Source organism: Carassius carassius, chromosome 40 (genome assembly GCF_963082965.1).
Source record: "Carassius carassius chromosome 40, fCarCar2.1, whole genome shotgun sequence".
NCBI classification, from domain to species: Eukaryota; Metazoa; Chordata; class Actinopteri; order Cypriniformes; family Cyprinidae; genus Carassius; species Carassius carassius.
Window position 1 is genome coordinate 12,934,051 of NC_081794.1, and position 24,521 is coordinate 12,958,571.

At 38.5% G+C, this 24,521-nt stretch overlaps 1 protein-coding gene across 4 annotated transcripts in view; it reads left to right on the forward strand.

Moving 5' to 3' along the window:
* Positions 1–24,521, forward strand: part of LOC132122129 (transformation/transcription domain-associated protein) — an 80,263-nt gene that overhangs the window by 29,778 nt on the left and 25,964 nt on the right. For all 4 annotated transcript variants that reach the window (XM_059532044.1, XM_059532048.1, XM_059532047.1 and 1 more), the window contains exons 36-56: positions 205–403; positions 2,676–2,804; positions 3,175–3,441; positions 4,164–4,370; positions 4,521–4,679; positions 4,812–4,946; positions 5,079–5,189; positions 5,330–5,476; positions 9,284–9,497; positions 9,853–9,978; positions 10,805–10,951; positions 12,890–13,092; positions 13,727–13,848; positions 14,248–14,461; positions 16,006–16,185; positions 16,783–16,929; positions 17,976–18,095; positions 18,948–19,235; positions 19,509–19,646; positions 20,019–20,122; positions 20,465–20,600. In XM_059532044.1, the coding sequence (XP_059388027.1) occupies positions 205–403; positions 2,676–2,804; positions 3,175–3,441; positions 4,164–4,370; positions 4,521–4,679; positions 4,812–4,946; positions 5,079–5,189; positions 5,330–5,476; positions 9,284–9,497; positions 9,853–9,978; positions 10,805–10,951; positions 12,890–13,092; positions 13,727–13,848; positions 14,248–14,461; positions 16,006–16,185; positions 16,783–16,929; positions 17,976–18,095; positions 18,948–19,235; positions 19,509–19,646; positions 20,019–20,122; positions 20,465–20,600 (3,493 nt within the window). The remainder of the gene's footprint in view (positions 1–204; positions 404–2,675; positions 2,805–3,174; positions 3,442–4,163; positions 4,371–4,520; positions 4,680–4,811; positions 4,947–5,078; positions 5,190–5,329; positions 5,477–9,283; positions 9,498–9,852; positions 9,979–10,804; positions 10,952–12,889; positions 13,093–13,726; positions 13,849–14,247; positions 14,462–16,005; positions 16,186–16,782; positions 16,930–17,975; positions 18,096–18,947; positions 19,236–19,508; positions 19,647–20,018; positions 20,123–20,464; positions 20,601–24,521) is intronic.

Below are 24,521 nucleotides of genomic sequence, written 5' to 3' on the forward strand. Positions count from 1 at the left end.
AGCTTTATATATGGTGCACTTTAAGATTTAATACTTAGCAGGATGTTTTCATTCACTTAGAGCTGTGTTACACACTGCATGAAAGGGTAATTTTCAAAAATCCATAATAGGGGCACTTTAAATGTTGTAAATAGCTTGGAAAATGGAAATGCAATGTTTTTAGCTTGATTCTTTTTCAAAAAAAAGTTGCACATTTTCTTTCAGACGCAACTACTCTGAGATTGAGCTACTCTTTCAGCTTCTGAGAGCCTTCACTGGTCGCTTCCTGTGCAACATGACCTTCCTGAAGGAATACATGGAGGAGGAGATCCCAAAGAACTACAGCATCACGCACAAACGAGCGCTCTTCTTCCGCTTCGTGGAGTTCAATGACCCACACTTCAATGATGAGCTCAAGGCAAAGGTGAGGTTATACCATTTGTACACCTGTGTATGAGTATTAAAATGTTAAGAAGAAACTCCCATGTAGTATGCCTTTGTCGTGACCGCTCATTTTTGATTAAGAGCTACCTCGAGTGTAACAGAAGCCATGACATCGGCCTCCATGGTCAGTACTATAAATTCCACCTTTGCGGTACATTTCTGTTGAGAGTGGCACAGCGTCATGCTCTCTTAACGCTGACCATCTAATGTGGCTAACAGCCAGCCCCTGCTGAATATGTATGCTCAGGAGGGGAGGGCGAAAGGGACTGGTCGTGCATGACACACTCGGTTCTCAAAGGCACATCTTCACACTCAACCGAAGTCTTTGAAGAACGCTAATGAATATTTATCTGCAGATTACTCTAATAGCCATTGCTCATACGCTGAGGGTTTGCCTTTAATCATCCTTGGAGAAGATGGGTAACTTAGATGATGGAGCAGGGCTCAACACAAAGAATGTTTTTTGCTTGCTCGGATGCGTCAGTAGTTAGATTAGTTATTTTGGGTCACATTTTCACTAATGCAAAATGAAAAAAAAAATGTGCAGTTGTTTTAAATGACAACATAGCACATAGATTAATGTTGCATTTTTGGCAGTGTTCCCTTCTTTTGTTGATTCTTTTGAACATACACCTGTAAAGGGGTGTTTATAGTGGGCAAGCACTACCTGGGGTACATGGACCCAACGGTAAACAGGTCAGTCGGGATATTTAAGGCAGTGTTTCTTATTCCCACCTAGGGTTGCAAAGGGGTGGAAAATTTATGGTAAATTTCCATAAACTTTCCAAATATCCCTGGAATATATATAAAAACTGGAATAATTCCGAAATTTACTGGAAATGTTCCACCTTTTTGCAAACCCTATTCCTGCTTCATTTGTATTCATGTGAAATAATTCCATCAAGTTTGAATAAGAGATCAAATGCCAGTTTATTAAAATGAACTGGAGGTACTCCTCAAATTGCCACCCTCTACGAAGACTTTGAGAAACGGTAGCCGTGTATCGGCAGGTCGTCTTCACAGCTTTGATGGCTGAGGCTGCTCTTGCTCTGCTAAATCACTCTTCACAGCCAAACAGACGTTGCATCCCAAACATTCCCTAGGAGAGCTCAGCAGCTGCGCACTCTTAACAGAATACATGTTTAAGGTGATGTTTTCATGCTGCTGGAGCCGCAGCGGTTTGGGCTGTGATGGATCGTGTAGAAAAGGATTTGTTGTGATCCATCACTCATGTGAACGGTAGAGGGGCTCATTAGGACGAGGGATAATGAAGGAACACCTGCAGCCCCATGGCCCCCATGTTTGAATAAATCCACATGCTGATGCACACTTCAGCTAGCAAACAACACAACCATGTCTGACTAGACAAAGTATTGTCTTGTACAAAGCTTAAATTACCAATTGGTACCTGGTTGACATGCTTGTTAATCTCTGATATTTCTTTCAAATTAATAATGTAGAGCAGAAACAAAGCCATTAGTGTTCAAAGATTCTAATTATGTAACACATAAGCGTTAACATATGGAAAGTCAGGGCTTGAAGGAATTAGGGGTTTTGAGCATCTAAAAACATGGCCACAATTTGTCAGTGACAGTAATATAATGAGGTTCAGGGTGATTAATATCAGTTAACTTACAAATGAACCAAATCTGAGGTGCTACGTCGTGTTTTTCTCTCTCTTCTGTCATCATCACACTTTTTAATGGCTTTATCTATGCCAGTGCTGCCAAAGCAGCCATGGTTTTGATCGTTTAAGCAAATTCAATCAATTCAGTAAATTACATCATGCTTAAAAACTATAAAGATTTACTCACCATGAACCTTTTTCATTAATGTTAACACAAAGCATTAAGTAGAATTGTTGGCATATGATTAAATATACACTCATATGAAGACTCCAGTGGCCCTTAGTTCTTGTTATACATGAAGCAGGTTACCCATCATAGGGGGCAGCTATTTTAAGATGTTTTTCTATTATTATAATCATTAGGGATGAGGATGATAAACAATAAAATTGTTGTTATTTATATTTATACAATTTGTTTATATAGGCTATAACAGCATCATATATCTATTCCATTGGGTCAGTTTGGAGTCCAAGACCTATGGGATGAATAACAGGCAACAAAATGATTTTTCTCAAACAATCGTAATGCTGTTCATTTGATAAACAGACAGCTTCCCAGCTCTTTGATATCCTCAATGTAAACACATGTAATGTAACTTACATGTTATCTGTGTCTACTTTCCAGGTGTTGCAGCACATCCTGAACCCAGCCTTCCTATACAGCTTTGAGAAAGGAGAAGGCGAGCAACTTTTGGGGCCGCCCAATCCAGAGGGTGACAACCCTGAGAGCATCACTAGTGTCTTTATTACCAAGGTAACCCTCTCCAGCTGCACCATAAGCAGTGCTTTCACTCTGTCTTTTATCAAGTCACCAGTTTGTCTAGGATGACCTCCGGCTGTTATTTCTACTGCAGAAATGTCAAGGCCACAAATAAAGGTCATAGTGTTTGTTTCCAAGCAATGAAGGTTATTTTACGCTTAAATTGATTGTCTCTCCCCTGCTGGTAATCATAGCAAAGAGCAAACCAAAAAGCTTGTTTGTTCCTCAGGTTTGTTTTCAACACCTCCAGCAGGAAAGGAAGCCGTTCAAGTTAAAACAGACTTTTAAGTCTGCTATATGCCTCACAGCCCTAAAAAGAAGGCATCGTTTAGTGTCTTGTAACACATTTTTTCCGTTATTGTAGGTTCTTGATCCTGAGAAGCAGGCAGATCTGGCTGACTCATTGAGGATCTACTTGCTTCAGTTCTCAACCCTGCTGGTAGAGCATGCTCCTCATCACATCCATGACAACAACAAGAGCAGGAACAGCAAGCTGAGGCGTCTCATGACCTTTGCTTGGCCTTGCCTGCTCCCCAAAACCTGCGTGGATCCGGCCTGCAAGTACAGCGGCCACCTCTTGCTGGCACACATTATTGCCAAGTTCGCCATTCACAAGAAAATTGTGTTACAGGTAGGCATGCAACAAAATTTCAGCTGCCAAAAATACTATGAAATTATTATTTCTTTCTGATTTAGTTTGAACTGATTTTTTTTTAATTCCTGTGATGGCAACATTTTCAGAAGCCATTACTTCAGTCTTCAGTGCCACATGATCACAAAGCAATCATTGTAATGCTGATTTATTTCTCAGTTATTGATAATTATTGGTGCTCAGTTAATAATGGTTCTTATTATTACTAATGTTGAAAAACGTTTGCCTGCATAATATTTTTGTGGGAATCTTTATACTTGTTTTCAGAATTCTTTGAATAGCAAGTTTAAAAGAACAGCATTTATTTGTAATAGAACACTTTATATATTTCTTTAATCTAGAAATTATGTCTCTACAGATATCAGTTTGATAAATTGAATGCAGCCTTGCTGAATAAAAGTATTAATTTCTTTACAAAATATTCAATATTACACTAAGCCATTTAAAAATCATTAGAGCCTATATATTGCTGTGATTTAAAAGAAGAGAAAAAAGTTAGTGGATTCATTTTCTGCTTTTTTTTCTAGAATGTTTTTGGTTTGGGCCATGATGGAATTAAAATGTTTTAAACAGACCAAATCTTTAGTGGCTATTTCTTTTTAATTAATTAAGGAAATAACATGACACGTTTATTATAAATATGATATCAGCCCTTTGGCTGATACAATGCTGTTAAAAGTCTCTATATCGGTTCTCTGCAGGTTTTCCACAGTCTGCTAAAGGCTCATACTATGGAAGCACGTGCCATTGTTCGGCAAGCCATGGCAATTCTCACACCTGCAGTACCTGCTCGGATGGAGGACGGTCATCAGATGCTCACACACTGGACCCGCAAGATTATTGTGGAGGAGGGCCACACAGTTCCTCAGCTCGTCCACATACTTCACCTCATTGTACAGCACTTCAGAGTATGTAAATTCACCTAACTCTCACTAGTTATCCTGCAGATAATTTTATAATCCAGTATTCACAGCCTTAGGTATCAGTTTGTTTGGTAGGTCATATAACATTTTGTTTTTTTGTAGAGTTTGCTTGAGTGTATGTTTCTCTGCCTACAGGTGTATTATCCAGTGAGACATCACCTGGTTCAGCACATGATCAGTGCTATGCAGCGATTGGGATTCACCCCTAGTGTGACTATCGAGCAGAGGAAGTTGGCAGTGGACTTAGCAGAGGTGGTCATCAAATGGGAGCTCCAGAGAATCAAAGACCAACAGGTTTGTCAGAAGGAGATAACATTGCAAAATCAGTTGTTTGGTCTTCTGGGTTTATTTAATGCAATGAAAATTTTTCGTACATTCCCAGCAGTTAATTGTGTATGATTTTTTTTTTTTTTATACTGTACTTAGCCTGAATCGGAAGCTGATCCAGGAAGTGTGGGCGAGGGTACGAGTGGAGCCTCTGGTGCTATGAAGAGAGGAATGTCCATCGACTCGGCACAAGATGTAAAGAGATTTCGCACTGCAGCTGGTGCTGTCGGCACGGTGAGGAAACCTTAAACCGCTTGCCTCAGCCTGAGTGTGACCACTGTAATCAGTCTCTCACGCTCTGTACCCTGATGGACAGTGCCATGTTTGAGAACATTGGCTGTATTGTTTTTGTGTTTTTATGTGCAGGTCTTTGGCCGCAGTCAGTCGATGCCAGGGACAGAGGCTTTACTAACCAAACCTGTGGAGAAACAGCACATAGATACTGTGGTCAACTTCCTTATCCGCATTGCCTGCCAGGTAGTTATCCATGAAAGCCACAGAAGCTGGCAAAGCGTTAAACACAAACAAACAAGCAAACATTCTCATACCTGCTTAGTAATTCTTACTGGAGTGTCCACTAATACTTACACAAGCTAAATCCCGCTCTGTGCCTGCAGGTTAATGATAGCACTAATGTGGCAGGCTCCCCTGGTGAACTGCTGTCCCGTCGCTGTGTGAACCTCATGAAGACTGCCCTAAGACCCGACATGTGGCCCCGTGCCGAACTTAAACTGCAGTGGTTTGACAAACTCCTTATGACTGTGGTAAGCCTGAACACTTGTGGGTTTTGGTCTGTTTTCTTTTATTCATTTACATTTACATTTTATTATTTAGCAGACGTTTTTATCCTAAAATAAATTATATCAATTTGTGGCTGGATAGGAGATTTGTAAGTTCTTGGCTTATTGTCAAAAAGGAAATTAAGAAATATCTAGACTAATGTGTTAAAAAAAAAAACTGCAGATGGGATGCATGTCCCAGAGAACAAAGGAAGTCTTCACAGAGATGAAAGGAAGATGAACAGTGTTTGCATGTTTTCAAACAGCTGTTTCGATTTTTGTGTTCAATATGGTGTTAATCTAATAACACCAAATAAAAGTGTGCAGAAACGAGCCAGTTCTGGGATTCTTCCTCTGCTATTCACTCACTCTAAATAAAGTACTTTGTGAGTGCTACCAAGTTGTTATTTTATGTAACCGTAGTGGCTCTGGCAGTGACGAACACCAAGAAATGGTAAGCCCGTTTTTTTTCACAGTTCACAGTCAATGGAAAAAATGAACTACATGCAAATGTTTGTGTGAGTCTAAACAGACACATTTAACAACCGTTCATTCAGATTAATATTCAGATTTTTTTTTCTTTTTTCTTTTTTTATCTTTGTGTGAACAGGAGATCTTGGAGAAGATCTTCATATCCTGTTCATCTCACTTCCCTCTTCATTATTTCCAGTGCCTTTCCGAGTAGTTTTTTCCCCAGCCAAATCGATATCCTGACTCTTATGAATGATTTTTCTTTCTTTGGAGTTCAGTGGTGTGACTAACTCAGCTGTCATCTTAGAGAACAGCTCTCAGTTAGTGAGCATCCACCACCTGCACTATAATCACTGCAACCTCCCATCCCTCTCTCACTTCCTCTCTCATTCCACCTGTTATCAGGCAATGGGCTTCCTGTCGTTCAGACACACCACTCTATTGATTCTTTTCAGGGCCTGACAGTTATGCAGCTCCCTCTGCTCATGTAGCCCTGTGATTGAAATGCTCTTATATGGCAGAGAGGAGGCTGTCTGTACCTTGGAGACTTTTAGACAAAGACTTGGAGACAAAGGACTTTTAATTTGTCCTTTGCTCATCCAAAGTTTCCTCCAAGGAAGTGTTCAGAAAAATTAATGCTTTGGGAAAATAGATTTTCTGTACATATGATGAGTCCCACATGACACATGCAGTCTCTCTTGTGCCCTCTTTTCAAACAGCCAGAAAAGCTGACGATCACCACTCTACCATATCTTATGTCTTTATTTTCAGTGTGGGTTTGACAAACAGGTCACTCATCGTCTGTTGAGGAAGTAAGGTGCTCTTTTCTGCTCTCTTATACAAACTAATGGCCAGTGCTGCAAATCCAAGAGGCTTTTATCATCTTGTTGTGTCTGCTTGTCAGTGATTAAAGGACAAGCTGCAGGGACGAGCTTAGCTTTGTGCAAATCTGTCCTCAGGGTCAGACCTTAGTTGTCAATATTCAGTGGCCCCTGAAATTTAATCAGCACTGGTTTTTACTCATTGTGCCAAGCCTGTGCGTTACTTGACCAAAATGAGAGAAAGAATGGATTTTTTTCAATTATTTGAGCATTTTATGTGGCATGAGAAGCTTCAGTAGTCCAGTAAAATGTCATGATTACCGAAACCACAGCATAAACATGCCAGGATGCTATCGGACATGCTGCTTTATTTAAAAGTGTTTAGTAAAATTATGTAAGCATTGCTTCAGGTAATCAATCAAGTAAACAGTTGGTTAATCTAAAACAATAAATCAACCATACAAATTAAGAAACTGTGCTTGAGGTACTCAAATTTAATGGCAAAAGAAACTAAAAAAGCACTTTATCTGGCCTTCTGAAAGTAGATGCATTTAGGAATCTTTAAGATTACTTACAATAGAACAGCAACGCATTTTATGGACGACTGTTTCGTGAATCTAGGAGAGGAGGTAAATCTGACTTTGTTACGACAATCTGGTGCTTCTGAATCAGCTTCTGTAAGTATGTTTTGTTATTAGTTTAAGTATTTGCTATTGGGTATTGACTGTTAAATGCTGAGTTTTGTACATCGTGTGTGTGTGTGAGAGAGAGAGAGAGAGAGAGAGAGAGAAACAGGGTGACATTAAAGTCAAATGTTTTAACCATCTGTGGCTTGTGTACTGCAAACACATACAAGCTTCATCACTGTGTCTGTCACGTGACTCTGTTCCCCTTTCGATCTTAAACTGATTGTAAAAAATATTGACATTATTAACTATCTTTACATTTACTTTTAAAGTGGAAGCTTGCGGTTATGGAAAGGGGTGTTGCATTTCCGATGAGTGCTTGTGTTGTTTGGCCAATCACAATGCACTGGGTCAGTTGGTCAATCAGAGCAGACTGCACTTGTCGGAAGGAGGGACTTTGTAGAAAACTACGCGTTTAAGAGAGGCGGGTCATAGACGACCTACAATAAAGTTTTTTGAATATTGAAGCATGTCAACATATTCTGTTACACCAAATACACAAAATAATGATCTTTAAAAAAGCATCATAGGACCCCTTTGTGGTTCAAAATACCCCACAGTTAATTTTTTATAGCTTGTTAAAGTTGCCACTTTTAGGCTATGAACCAAAATTTGCCATTTTTGCTTTTGGCCCTTTAAATGCAAATATGCTGATGCTCCCTGCTCCCTTTTCAGAAAATGGTGGCGCTTCAGGAGCTCATGATCTGTCATAACAGCAACAACAAATACTCAACAAACAAATCTCACACACTGAAAATATCAGAAAATCTCAAGTGGTCGACTTGATGACAAGGATCCCACCCCCTCCCTATATCTACAGCTGTGGTTCCCAAAACAGCATTCTTGTTCTCTTGCCAGTGAAGACTTTTTTTTCAGCACCTAGGCTGTGCTGCTTTCAGTTCTTAGACATACCGTTAAGGTTGACGTTGACGTTTGCTGTTCTGGCTCCAGGCCGGTGAACTTTCAGAGTGGCGATGTGGTGTCGACGGTGGTGGATTGCAACCTAGTCGAGGTCTGTAAATGCACTGCAGCTAAGCTTGGCATCGCTTGGCCTGTTACTCCTGGGCATCCTGTAGTTAAATGGGATATCTATTATGGGAAAAGTCGCCCTTCCCACCTTCCTCCGGCGAAACAACAGAGATAGCAGAGATAAAGCAGTCATGAGATAAACCCTTTTCTCATTGTGTGACCGTCAAGGGTTACTCGTGTAGTCAGTTAGTGGCTCTCCACCTGCATCTGAACAGGCAAACCACTCTCTCATCGGACAGCTCCTCCCTCTCTGGGAAAATGGAACGCTTCACAGCTTCCCTGTACCAGAAAATGTATATGTCTTCGGCACTAGTGGTGACCGCACTAAACGTCACTTCATTGTTGATGGCCTATCAAGCCGATTTACTGGAGGAGCTGGGTATGGAGCTGGACACTAGTAATCTGAACCCTGCAGTCTGGGAGGAGATCTGCAACAGGATCTTAAAAGAGTGCTCCTAATCTCACTTTATTACTTGTATAAAAGACTCCTGGGAGCCAGAAATCTTTCTGATTGATACAGGATCAAATACTTATTTAACTTTTTTGAAATAAATTTTTCTGGATTAATTTTTTTTTTGTTATTCTGTCTCTCACTGTTAAAATAAACATACCATAAATTTTTATACTTATAATTTCTTTGTCAGTGGGCAATTTTACTAAATCAAATTCAGCTGCTGATCAAAACATTTTTTTCCTTCATTGTACATCTTACCAACCTCAAAGTTTTGAATTAGTTTGTGCTCCTCTGTACCTCATCCTTCAGCATATCCTTCTCTGTTTTTCAGGAGCAGCCAAACCAGGCAAACTTCTCCAACATCTGCACAGGGCTGGAGATTCTTTGCTTCCTTCTCTCAGTACTGCAGCCTCCAGCCATCCTTGCACACTTCAAGCCTCTGCAGCGTGGCATTGCAGCTTGCATGACCTGTGGAAACACCAAAGTGTTGAGGGCAGTCCACTCCCTCCTTTCCAGACTCACGAGCACCTTCCCCACAGAACCTAGTGAGTATATGAAGCTGTGATTGATGATATCTTCACCTAGAGACCTCATTTGGGCAATACTACAGATATGTATGGTGAACAATAATTGCATCATTTGATTTTCTTCAGTGCAAGATAAAGTCTAAAGGCCACTATTATGGTCAGCAGCTGTTAACAAACACATCAATTTTTTGAATCTCCACAGAGGTTGCGAAATAATAACTTAAGACACTAGCGATTATATGTTAAAGCCCTATTTCTGTTATCTGTAACCTCTTTATAAGATTGTCCAGGTTGTACTAGTTTTCAATTAAACTGTGATATTTATTTATGTTAAGACATTTTTTTTCCACTAATATTTTGTTTTTTTCTTTAGGCACATCCTCAGTGGCTTCCAAGTATGAGGAGCTGGAGTGTTTGTATGCTGCCGTAGGGAAGGTCATTTATGAAGGCCTCACAAACTATGAGAAAGCCAGCAGCGCTAACCCAACTCAATTGTTCGGTGAGAAAATGTAATAGCTCTACTACATGACCAATGGGAGTTTTTCTGGAAAATCTTTCCCAAGACAAAATAGATGTTATGGTTTTCAAATGGGTCTTTTATTTCAGTTATATACTTACAAAATGTAAATCATATATTTATAAACTTACCAATCTTATGCAGCAAGCATGCATTAAATTTCACAAGATGAAATACATTTTTTTTTTTACTGTATTTTTGGTAAAATAAACGCAGTCTTGGTGAGCATTTTTCTAAAACGTATTTAAAAAAATATCTTACTAACTCTAAACTTTTGAATGGTAGTGTGGATCCATAAAAAGTTTAAATTTTTTATATATATATATATATATATATATATATATATATATATATACATGTATATAATGAAACATCTTTAATTGTATTTCATAATTCAAAACAAAAAGTGATAAAACTCTATTGGATAACATTCTAAAGTTACCAGTGTTTCATTTCAGCCCAAAATGGCACCATTGGTCAATAAATGCCTCCTGATTCCGCTCTGGCAGTGCTCTAGAGTTACATTTACCACTGATGTACTTTGTCTCCATCGAGGGTGACTTTTTACATTTATCTTTCCTCCCCAGAGCTGTGATCTAAGAAATGCATTACTCATACTTTTTTTTGTCTCCATCCTTACCCGTTAACTCGGTTAGATTTCTTCAGAAACGTCCTTGTAATACAACAACAGGGACAAAGGAGCTGCACCCAAAGTCATTAGCAGGCGCATGTCGCTTGCTGTCCCTGACAGTGTTGTGAGGGCAGCGGGGCGTCATGTTACCAGCTTTTCTCTCCTCTTTGCTTCCAGGAACGCTGATGATCCTAAAGTCGGCCTGCAGCAACAACTCCAGCTACATCGATCGCCTCATTTCCGTCTTTATGCGCTCCTTGCAGAAGATGGTGAGAGAGCACCTGAACCCACAACCCAACCCTGGAGCTGCTGAAACCAGCACAGGTGACCATTCTTTAGACTCTTGGGCCAAGAACGTTTTTCCACCAAAGATACATTAAAAATTGATTTCTCAAGTAGTTGGAATAGTCCATTTATTATTATTATTATTATTATTATTATTATTATTATTATAAGGGGCAAAGTACTGTTAGTCTTATTTTTCTTTTTCTGCTCGTGTCTAAGGCAGCCCATAGAACTGCTTGCAGGAAAGGCACACAGATAAAGGATAGTCTGAACAGTAATACATAACAAATTTGATTTCTCTACCTGTATGAGTTGAAGTATAGTTGGTTTTTTGTAAAAATGTACTTTTTCAAACCTTTGCACAGATTTTTACAAAAATTGTATTTGATCATCTTCGGATCATGGCAACAAAAATTCGTAGGAAATTCAGGTTGATAAATTAAACTCAAATTTGTTTGCACATTATTTGAGAACAATCACACCAAAATGAATGTGAGGCTTTATCTCTACAATGCTGCAGCTCACTGAGAAGGTTTTTTTTGGGGGGGGGGGGGGGGGGGGGTAACCGTGAACTGAGGCTTTTTTTTGTTTTGGCTTATAAATTCTAAAAAGTTTTGCCATAATCAGCCAAACATCCTGTCTGTCATTTTAGATTAGACTGTTTTTCACCTAACTTAACTCTTCTTCTTCAGACCATGCCGGTAAAAACTTATGCATTTGTTGTCAATAGACAAAACCATTTTCATTTTCCACATCAGCGAATTTGATGGCATGATGCCAGACAGCATCTGAGGCTGGATCTCTGCAAAGCTTTGACACAATGATTCCAAAGTTTGTCTGTGGCGTTGTCACCCAATACTGACCACACCAGATTTGTGGTGAGACCAAATCTGGTGTCAGCGCCAACTATTGATCTAAAGTAATAAGCAAATATCACATTGCAAGTGATGGAATTCAGAGGTTTTCAACCATTTTGCTTAAAATTGTCTCTAAATGTCTTAAATCATTTTTGTAGTTAGAATGATGGGTCCTCTTCCTCTTGGCCCCGAACTTACAGTCTGTCTTAAATTTAGGCTCTTGACAGTATGATGGAAAAATATGCACTCTTACTGGGACAGCTTTAATCCTGTTGTCTGCAGTCATCTGGAGGAGTTTAAAAAGTGGGCAGAAAGACAAAAAGACACGTTGTCAACTTGGAGCAGAGTGTGAGAGAGAACCGTTTGACTTCAGCATGTGCTGTCCATATTTGACCACTGGGTGCTGCAGGAGGGCCAATCAAATGTTCGGAGACCGGCCCACAAATCCATCCATACTGAGAAACATCTTTTCTGTGATTGAAGTCAAAAAGCTCCCACTGTGTCCACCAGAATATAAAATCCAGACAATCCCATCTGCTCAGTGGCTGCTAGATGCTATTATGGTTTTTAAATGGTAAATGGAGATGGGACTGATCAGACACACACACACATTCGCACACTTTCGGTCCTGTCTGTCCTGTGCTGTCTGAAGGCCTCATGCTGCAATGTCACCCTGACAGCGTCGCCCAAGACCCCCTCTCAGCGTGAGTCAGCGGCGAACTGGAAATCAGCCTCTAACATATTCTCCCTCAAGGGTTCGACTCATCAGAACAATCACATTTTACCTTGAGCAAATCAAGCAGAAAATACATTCAGAGGCCTGACTAAACTCATAACCCGTCTCCTTTCTGCTACAGCTCTCCATGCTAAAACTCAATCACGTTTCCCCCGTTTTCAGCAGGCAGACTTTTGTATTTTATGGTTCATATCCTCAGCTGTCTTTTACAATTTGTGATGTATGTTTGATGGTAGCCTTTGAGATTTATGTAACATTTTGCTGTGTTCGTGAGCCTGTGTAGTTTTCCTTTTTAAATTTGGAAAATCATAGAAGGCCTGTGAACGAAAGAAATGGAAATAGTATTGCTGCCATGTAATCATGTTCTTCTATGTTTGACTGTAGTGACGAGTGAGTTGGTCATGCTTAGTTTGGATCTGGTAAAGGAGAGGCTGTCGGTCATGAACATGGAAATGAGGAAGAACTTCATCCAGGTCATCCTCACCTCCCTCATCGAGAAATCTCCTGACCCAAAGATTCTTCGAGCTGTGGTGAAGATTGTGGAGGAATGGGTCAAGAACTCTGGCAACACCATGGCTACCAACCAGGTAAAATCTCACAGGCTGCTGCCTCACAATGAAAATTCTGTTAACACTTGGTGACATATTATGAGGAATTTTCTTTTGTTCTTAACATACTTAAGTGTTCCAAAATGTAAGCAGAGCTGACATTTACATGCCAACGATTCATGGGTGATTAGAAAACAATAAATTGTAATAAAAACAAACTAACTCAAGTGCAAGTTCAGTTTAATGTTGTACTTTTAGTGTTTTTTGTTGAAATTTTAGTTACGATTATTAAGATAACAACTAAATTTAAATAACTAAGACTTGTTGGGATACCCCAGAATTTTGCTTCTCCTTCTCCTTGTGCCTGATCCTCTGGCTGAATACTCTGAATACAGCAGTGTTAAACATTTGAGCTCAAAGCCTATCCTGCTGTAAATGAGGCATTGTGTATTCAGTGCGCCGTGGCCCGGACAGCTGAACCCAGGTGTCTGTTCTGTTAGCCTAAGGCGAGAGAGCAGACAGGGAGAAAAAGGAGCCGAGCAAAGGTGCTGCACAGCTCTCCTGATAGATGAAAGATAAATGGACTGTATCAATCTGTTACCCCCTTCTCCTCCTTAGCTCTCCTTCTTTTCTATATTGTTAGGCTCTGTTTGTCTTCGTTTCTCTTCCCTAGGTGCCTAATCCAAGAGAGAAGTCCATTCTGCTGGTGAAAATGATGACCTATATTGAGAAGCGTTTTCCTGACGACCTTGAATTGAATGCCCAGTTCCTGGACCTCGTTAATTACGTCTACAGGTAATTACGCCGATTAATCACTGGGTCCGCAGTCCGCGCTAGCCTTCCATCTATTGCCGTTAGCAACAAGACTGTGGCTGGTGGGTGGTAGGCCACATTTTGATTGCTAAAGTTGGGGCTGGTGGTGTTTGAGGGACAGGAGGCATTAGGGGTTACCGTCACCCTGGGAAAGAGAGCATTTCTACACCGTCAGGAATAATTCATCCTGGTGAGAACCAATAGGCTTAAATCAACAGCTCTACTCTGGAACACATGCAGTCCTAAATAGCTGTTGTTTGCTAAAGACCCGCCATGTTGTTTATTGTCACACTGCATTTCACGCTGTATCAGAAGGTAAACACAACAACAATCTCGCAGCTTTTGTCTAAAGCACTTTGGTCCCTGTTTTTTTTTTTTCAGAGATGAGAACCTCTCAGGGAGTGACATCACATCCAAGCTAGAGCCAGCATTCTTGTCAGGGCTCCGCTGCACCCAGCCGCTGATCAGAGCAAAGTTTTTTGATGTGTTTGATTTATCAATGAAGCGGCGAGTCTACGAGAGGCTTCTGTATATTTGCTGCTCGCAGAATTGGGAGGCCATGGGCAGCCACTTCTGGATCAAGCAGTGCATTGAGGTACAGACACATATTTTATTGAAAAAATAAGAGGAAAACCACATGAAAAATTGACATGAATTCAGTTAAGTCATAGTTAGAGATGCACAAATAGAGGCATTTCTGGAGAAACGCAATGTATGTTAAGACTTAAAAAAAAGAAAGAAAATGTAATATTCAATAAAATAAAGAAAACATTAAATGTTGATTGATTTAAGCAAGCAAATAAATGTATAATATTTAAATTGGAATATAATTGCATTTAAAGCAGTGGTTTCGTTTATAATTTCTATTAGGGCTGCATGATTAATCGAATGCGATTTTCATGCGCATTTTGTTAGTAAAACCGGTTCTGTAATCAGCAGTAAATCATCATGATGTGCTTTCAGATGGAGCAGCATTTACTACACAGAGTCGTAGTTCACTGACCAGTTATGCAAAAAAAAAAAAATTTTTATGCAGATGTTTTTATTGCACGATTATGAAATCGTTCGCGTTAATGATGGCTGTTTGCGTAGCTTCTCAGTGAACCACAGCTCTGTGTAGTAAATGCTACTCCGTCGGAAAGAATGTGAAAATATCACTTTTAATAACCTATTTTTCCTTCAAACTGGCTTTATTACGTCAGTGGAGTGTTTGAAATTAATCCTTCTGTGAGATGATGTGGCTTTTTACACAGAATAAGGCACGCAACATATTTCATATTATTCTAAGTAGTGATAAAGGCATTGCATTATAAATATAATTTATTTTTAATAAAAATATAATAATAACTCTAGAAAAACTATATATTGTCATCATTGTTTATTAGTCACGTTGAATCAATAAAAGCAGTTAAATGCAGGAGATTTCAATTTAATTTAGATTTATCGTGCAGCCTTAATTTCTATGATATAACATTGCATGTCACACAGCAGGATATGTCTACAGATTTTTTTTTTTATAAGTAATAATAATATAATATGTATTATTCGTCTTCAGTCATGTTGTAAGCTTTTTGTAGAGTGGATAATACTTCATAATTATCCACATGCTTAAATTACATATAAGCCAATTGCACCTTGCATAGCAGTTGTATGCATACGGTTTAATTTTAACGTCACTGATTTTATCAAAACTTCAGCTGGATTTTTAGAGAATTCTTCTTCTGTTGTTAATACATTCACCATGATGTTACAGCTCTGGTATTTGGCCGCTCGGGTCACAATCCATCCATCTCAGCCACAATCAATGCTACTTCGGCTCTTGAATTATTAACGATGTCCTACACATGGCGCAGCTGTGCGCGTGAATCAACCTGCCATGATAGACTAGAAGAATGTTCACTGTTGGAGCTCTGCAGACAGTGTCAAGCATTTTTATATTTATTTATTTATTAATATGTTCGCAAGTGGTTAAAAATGGCAGTTGTTAAACAATGCTGGCTCATGCAGGTGTCATTTATGTGTGAATGTTAGCTGCTTTCTTCCAAGTGTTGTGATGTTCACAGAAGGAGCAGCTGTTTGCTTGCGTGTTTTAGGAATCGTGACAGTTCAGAGTTTGATTCTGTCGTCTCTGCTTTACAGCTGCTGCTGGCGGTCTGTGAGAGGAACACCACCATTGGCACCAGCTGCCAGGGCTCCATGCTCCCCTCCATCACCAACGTCATCAACCTGGCTGACAGCCATGACCGTGCAGCCTTCGCCATGGCAACGCATATCAAACAGGAACCTCGTGAGAGAGAAAACAGCGAGACCAAGGAGGAGGTCAGCTGTGCCATTCAGTGTATACAAACATCTGTGCAAAAAGCTTGTTTGTGCCATTTATTGCCTAATTTAGCTTACTCTAGTATCACATTCGGATATATAGAGAAAGTTCTGATTACATTATCACAAAAGTTAAATATATGTGTGTGTATATGTGTGTAACAAAGATCTTAAAATATATATTATATATTAGACTTAAAATGTATTATTTTTTTGTCCTTATTTTTAAGTAAAATAGTAACATGTAACATTAAATGTATACTGCATATTAAATATATACTGTAATAATCATCTGAAATACAGAATACCTAGAAATGCGTATTAATGTCATCTAATGTTTCTAAAAATACTCAAGTTTGTCGACATGTTTATAATCTCATGTCAACATGTCATTGTCTTACTACTTAAAAACATTGTATTTCTGTTTAAAATCTACTTCCTTAAATTCAAATATCCTGTATCCTATATCTGCCCTCAATTCAAAATCAGGAAATCAAAGGTATTTTCAAATGTGTTCATAGAGGCCTGTTGTAAATTTAGCAAGTTAACATTTTTTCCCCCCATATTTTGTGTTTTTGTGACCTTTTTCATCTGTAGGATGTGGAGATAGACATTGAACTGGCACCTGGAGACCAGACCAGCCTCCCTAAGACCAAGGAGCAGGCAGAGCGAGACGCAGGCAACCAGCTGCACATGCTCACCAACCGCCATGACAAGTTCCTGGACTCCCTGAGAGAGGTCAAGGTGAGCCATCATCTCAACATATGCCGCCCTCATGAGTTCAACCTCAAGCATTAAAAAAAAAACAAAAAAAAAACAGGTTACATAAAGGACATATGTAGGAATGAGTCACATGCAGAAGTCATACAGGCTTTTGAACTGTGTAGTTTAATATGCACTTTTGGTTCTGACTTCTTTCATCTCTAACCTGCTCTTCCTCGTTTGACTGCTCCCTCATAAGCGTCTCCGTTAAAGAGAGTTTGATCAGGCCAACATGGGATTCTGTCTCCAAGCACTTTGAGGTCACAGCGTCATTGATTTCTATTTAATCCTAGACACGGTGCTGCTTTATATGCACCTCTCAAGCTGGCTTTAGATAAATGATGAAGTGAGGAGTTCAAAGCCCTGACCTGGCTGCATTGCCCACCGGAGCTGCTGTCAGGAACCACAGCACACATTTGAGTTCTGGCTTATGCTAACATCTCCATTCCTCTTGTGGTCAAAACCTTTACTGCAGTTATGCCCTAAGAATTATTCAGTGGCAAGAGGTGATGACCAGTCATGCATATGAACATACAGTGATCCTTTATGAAAAGGAATTTTTGAACTTTTGTCCTTGAACGTCTGGAACGTCTTTTTTTTTTTTTTTTGCTGCAAACGAGACATGATACATATAGGAAGCAAGTATAAATAATAGAGTGTGTTAAGCAGGGTTTTATAGATAAACCAAAACCATAACATTGTTACTTGAAATAAATGTTATATTATATATACAAAACATTTTATTTTATATTTCATTTTCATTTCGGTTAGCTTTATTTAGTAAAGTAACAAACTAAAACAAATGCAAAAACAAAGTATATATACACAGTTAAGAATAAAAACTAATAGACGTTCATTAACAGATGTTTCCTGGTAGACTTTGGAACTGAGACAAGGCGCACTTCTGTTAATCGCCTGAGCTGGCACGGTTATCAGCCAGTGTGATAATCTCAAGTGGCTAAATGTCGGTTGATTAATGGACGATATATTGCTTATCTTTTAAATGAGTCTCTTGTGTGTGTAATCAGACGGGAGCACTGCTGAATGCACTGGTTCAGTTGTGCCACATCTCCACCCCATTGGCTGAGAAGACCTGGGTCCAGCTCTTCCCCCGCCTGTGGAAGATTCTGTCGGACCGCCAGCAGCATGTGAGTCCTTCACTTCTCCAAACAGTTGGACATTTTCCATGTAGATGCAGATTATGACTGCTGCTCATTTTAACTTGACCTTTGTTGTGGTTTAAGTGTAGACTGCCTGTTTTACTACTAATAATGCATATCACTGCAGAATCAGCATGCAAAATGTGTGTTAATGGTGTCAGAGGTTGTGCCTATCCGCTCATCTTGGAGACCTTTGCATGGGTGGGGGGTCTGGCGGGCTGTCTTTCTGCCCCTGCCGATGAACTTAAACAGGCAGCATTTGCTAATGAGCAGAAATTAAACCTTTTATGCAAATATCTGAGTTTAATGGACCAGATGTCTTAAGTATAAGAATTCTCATTAAAGAGGTTTAATTTAGACTGACTGAGGCTATAGACTAATACAGTAAATGTGTTCTGGTATTTTATACCTAAACAAATTGCTGTAAAAGTATTTTTCTGTAATTATAATCAGACTGATTTTATTATTATTAATTAATTCTTTATTTTTAATTTAAGTTGACCTATGGTCAGGCTGATTACAATAAACTATTTTGTCATTTTTAAAAATAAAATAATTAAGTTAAATAGATTTGCTGATTATTTTTACTTTTACAAATTTATAGTATGAATATTCATTTTGAGATTTGCTGAAGATTACATGTGATGTCATTTTTGCTTTTTTATGTGATTAGGTGTTGGCAAAGGTAAACTAAATATAAAAATAATGGAAATCAACATGAATTATTAAAAATCTTGATACTGACGATCATTAAAACGTTTTCTTATATCAGCCAATGACTAATATTGTACCACTTTTTCATACATCTCTAATTCTGCTCTTATGTATCCCTTTTTGCAGGCACTCTCAGGTGAGATGGGTCCGTTCCTGTGTAGCGGTAGTCATCAAGCTCAGAGAGATTGCCAGCCCAGTGCTCTAAACTGCTTTGTGGAGGCCATGTCTCAGTGCGTGCCACCCATACCCATCAGGCCCTGCGTGCTGAAGTACTTAGGAAAGACCCACAATCTATGGTTACGCTCCACCCTGATGCTGGAGCAGCAAGCTTTTGAGAAAGGCCTTAGCTTGCACATCAAACCCAAACAGAGCACAGAGTTCTATGAGCAGGAAAGCATCACTCCTCCACAGCAGGTACAGTGATGCATGAGCCCTTCTTTTGTCTTTGTTGCCATTGATATTCTTGGCAGAGGAAGTTTTGTGTTCTGAAGGCTCCCCAGTGTCACTCAAAATGACCTTGTGTGCTGAATTTCCAATTGGCTTTGTTTTGACCTGTCAGTGAGTTCAGTTTGAAGTATCCATGCATTCAAGCTGCTTATGCTAAGCAGTCGTCTCATTGGGACACCTCTAAATATGGATGTGTTTGTCCCCTATATTCTTTGAAGATGTGTTCTTGTGTTCCCTCAGGAGATCCTCGACTCACTGGCGGAGCTCTATTCCCTACTGCAAGAAGAGGACATGTGGGCGGGGCTTTGGCAGAAGAGATGCAAGTTCCCTGAGACGAGCACAGCCATTGCGTACGAGCAGCATGGCTTCTTTGAACAGGTGAGAGAATGAAAATATTGTCGTCATGCATGTATTTGGAAAAATTTGAATGAATAAATCAAAAAGAAGGGCTCCTCACTTATTTAAATCATGATATGGACTAGGGTCTGTAAATATTAAACTGCAAAAAGGCTGTTCAAATTTCATGTGATTGCACTTTCTACATTTTCTTTTTTTCATACGATTAATTTATATTTTAATTACATTATTAAATTCTTCTTTAGACATTATACATCAGTAAAATGTAATAAAACCTTTAAAAAGCAAAAAAAAAAAAAAAAAAACTAATTTGGGAAGCACAGAATTTAGGAAGCCATCAAAAATTTCTCAGGGCCCTGTGCATAATAATAATGCTAAGTCCATCATCATTAGGCTCAAGAAACCTACGAGAAGGCAATGGAGAAAGCTCGCAAAGAGCACAATGTCTCACCAGCCATCTTTCCAGAGTACCAGCTGTGGGAGGATCACTGGATACGGTATGTTGAATGTCCACAGCTCTGATTCAACACTTGAGACATACACTGGTAAGTGAGTTTGCCAAGCAGTACTACTAAGAATATAATGCACCAGGCCAACAAAATCACTGCCAATAAAACACCAATATTTTTAAGATACAGCTGTGTGGATTAACCAAGACTGTGCAAATAGAACCAAATTGACTAATAGAGGTTGACCAAAATTACACTCTCAAAGTTTTGTTTTGCATTGCTAAGTACAAAAATGGTAGTGTAAGTTAAATGTGTCACACATGGAAGTGGTCAGCTGCTCCCATCCCCACCCCCCACACACATTTAATGAAATATTATGTTGACTTCCAGTTGTTCTAAAGAGCTGAACCAGTGGGAGCCTCTGACAGAATATGGGCAATCTAAAGGCCATAACAACCCATACCTGGTGCTGGAGTGTGCCTGGAGAGTGTCCAACTGGGCTGCAATGAAAGAGGCTCTAGTGCAGGTAAACTCCGTACCACACTCCATTCAGCAAAGACAAGGATTTAAAGCTCATAAGTAATTGTACATGTTTTATTTGAGGAGCTGTGTACTTGATCTAAATACTCTCAATCAGTCTATAGATTAGGGCTGGGCGATATATCGAATATAAGCGATACTATCGGAATAATTTTGACGACGATGTACAATTTGAATATATCGGGAATATTGAATATTTCAAATTCAAGCATACTTTCCCAAAAGAACGCGCCGAATGTCCAAAAAAGGAACCTGTAACTGCTGACTGCTCTACGCCCCTCTACTACGAGAGCTGTAATGATAGCGTTTGCCAGATAACAAGAGTTTAAATCTCCCAATCAGAGCTCCACTGTTACAAGGATACATTTTCTGCCCGGTGTTTGCTTATTTTAAGCAATCTGGCAACCATGCGCACGTGCTCACTCCTCATTGCGGAAGAGCCGCTGACGATAATCTGAAAACACTAACAAGCTGGAATTGAGCGATCTAATGAAAGCGTCGTTCAGCCGGTCTGTGTTCTGTCGTGAGATCTCAACTGTATTGTTTGCATTTGTGATCGCAAAATAAATGCACTTAATCGACCGCTGATGTTTGAATAGAGAAACATAGGCTATGGCTGTTTGGAATTACTATTGGGGAATTTCACTGATATGTTTACCAGTTTCCATAATATAGACAGAGAGAATGCAAAAGTCTTTGGTATTCATTGATATATATTTATATATAAGAAATAGCTATGTGCTTCAGCAACTAGCTCCCCATCTAAGAGGGTTTTTAGTGTCAGTAGGAACATAGTTTCATGCCACAGAGCTTCTCTTAAAACCAAAGACAGTTGACAGACTTGTGTTCTTAGCTTAAAAACTTGTTAAAAAATTAAAATAAAATACTTATCACAGTTGCATAGTTTAAATTGTGAATTGCATGCACTAAAAAGTTGACAGAATGCACTTTCTGTAACTGTTACTCAATTTGCACTGCTTCAGTTACATATAGGCCTACATGTATTCATTAATAAAAAGCAGTAAGTGATCTCTTGGTCTAGATTTTTTAACTGCTTAAATTAGCTGTTTAATCTAAATGTTTTTTTTTTTAATGGGCAAAAGAAAATCATGTTTTATTTTTTATTATTTAAATGCAAACATATCGAGATATATATCGAATATCGTAAAAAATTTGACAATATCGAGATATCATTTTTTTTTTGTATATCGCCCAGCCCTACTATAGATATATGCACTACCTTTAAATGTTTGGAGGCAGTAAGATTATTTTAATATGTTTAAAGTAATCTTCAATCTTCATTACTCTTCTGTGTCACACGGTCATTCACAAATCATTCTAATATGCTTATTTGCTCAATAAACTTTTCTTATTTTAAAGAAAAAAAATTAAATTGTTCAAAAATAGTTTTGTGGAAACTCATATTTTCTTAATAGAAAGTTCAAAAGAAACAACATTTATTTAAAGTAGATATTATCGTGCATTGGTCGAGCAAGAGCGATAATCTTCTTGATTATCGACAGAGAAATCTGCTTGTGTCGATATCTCTGACTATCGTCGATACACGATACTATCGTCTATCAGCACAACCCTAATTCTAATACATTCGTGTGTGTGTGTATATATATATATATACACATATACATATATATATATATATATATATATATATACATATATATATATACACATATACATATATATATATATATATATATATACATATATATATATATATATACATATATATATATACATATATATACATATATATATATATATATATATATATATATATATATATGTGTATATATATGTATATGTATATATGTATGTTTGTGTGTGTGTGTGTGTAAAGACCTCTAACACTAGCTTGCTCTATTCTTTTTTTATTCTATCTGTTTTGTTTTTATTATATTATTTAAAAGCCCATGCTACGTGTACTGTGTTAACCTAACTGAGACTTGTTATAGCACTTATATTTCATTGCTCTTTTTGTTGTTTTTGATTCCTTCCACTGTCCTCATTTGTAAGTCGCTTTGGATAAAAGCTTCTGCTAAATTAATAAATGTAAATATATATATATATATATATATATATATATATAAATTTTGCCTGGATACTGGATTTTATTGGAGTAATTTGCACACACATTTCCAGCCCGGTCAGATAACCTAAAACTATAATAATGAGTTTACTGTAGCACCTCAACTGATTATTGGAGTTTCATCCATTTTGCAGAATGTGAAAGTGAACCACTTTCATTATGCAGAAAGTCACACTCTAACTGTGCTTGCCGAATTGTTTATGACTGTTCAGAATTGTAGCCTTGCCGTCGCTGGGTAATTTATGGGCTTCACTTCTAAAACAAAGTAGAAAATGTGTGTGATAGGGGCTGGACACATTATAAATACTCTTGGCTCTTGTTCAAGGAGACTTGGAACGAATCCATTCAGGTTTCTGTCCTAAGGTGACACCTAATTAAATTGTCCAGCCCAGCAGCCCTCCCACTCCTCCTTCTCCTCTTCCCCCTCTTCCCTCTCCGTTCGCTTTGCATCTAATATTTACGGATACGTGCTTGAATAATTGCTCAAACATCTGCTGGGAAGTGATTTGTTTTCTCCGTTCCAGGGCAGGCTGCTTGGCAGCAGCAGTTGCTCTCAGGAAGTTTAAATGTCCCCTCTTTCAATTAAAGGCGGGTGGATAAGGCCAGCCCTGACGCAGGGTTATTTATCAAATGACGGTCGTGATAAGTGTGCACTGACCAAAGAGAGTAAATCCCTTCACATCATCAAACTGTACAATGCCAGCAACCTATACCGACTTATTATTCTCCCTACGACCACCTATTTAGCGTGAATTGCAGTGTGCAGCACTCACTATGAAATAAGATGACCAGATGACCATGAGCAAAAAACTGAGGCACACGTGCTGTTCAAATCATAGGGATTTTAGTTTAAAATAAATATTTATAGCAATTAAACTAGAGTTAAGATTAGCTTCCCAGTACAGTTCAAACTTTGGGGTCAGCGTCTGTATATACAGTATTTATTTCAAATAAATTATGTTCTTTTGAACTACCTATTAACCAAAGAATCCTGAAAAAGTGTTAAGATTTCAAGTAGGGATGGACAATATGACCACAATCTTATGACGTGATATGAGTAATTTTATTTCATGGTGATGGTATGTCACAGTTACTTTTGCTTAAAATAAGGTCTTTGATATCAACATTTTTTGATACCATAGAAATATCATAATTCTTGTCACCAGTGTCAACATCACACACACACACACACACACACACACACACACACACACACAAAAAGAATACTAGCCTAAACTAAAAAGACTCAAGCTCACTGAAGTCAAGTAAACCATCAGTGATTAAATAAGAATAAGAAACTAATTACAAGTAATAGGACAAAAAAACGACAGTAGAAAAAATAAGAAATTACATATACATTAAACAAATGAGATGAATAAAAACACTACATATTCTTTACTGAGTAAATTAAATATACTGTATATTTCTACTTATTAAAGTTACAAAAGTGATTTAGTCAAGAGCAGTGAGAGATTTTCTCTCTTGTTGTTTGATTAACATGAATGACGGATAGCAGGAATTTTAGACTGCTATCACTTTAAGAGCTGCCCAGATTCAATATACTGTTACATGTGTTTTCCTTCTCAGCTGTTTACTTGCACTTAAGTCCTAAATACTGTGTTTACGAGGATACATTTCGACAAATACAAGTGTGTGTGTGTATTTATTGAACTCTTCAAGGCCTATAAAGTGGCAATATTAACTCAAAACAGTACTCCCACTCTTTAAGCACTACCATCACGTTTACGTACCTATCTGACAGCACTTAGAAACAGTAACCACAATATCGACAATACTCCA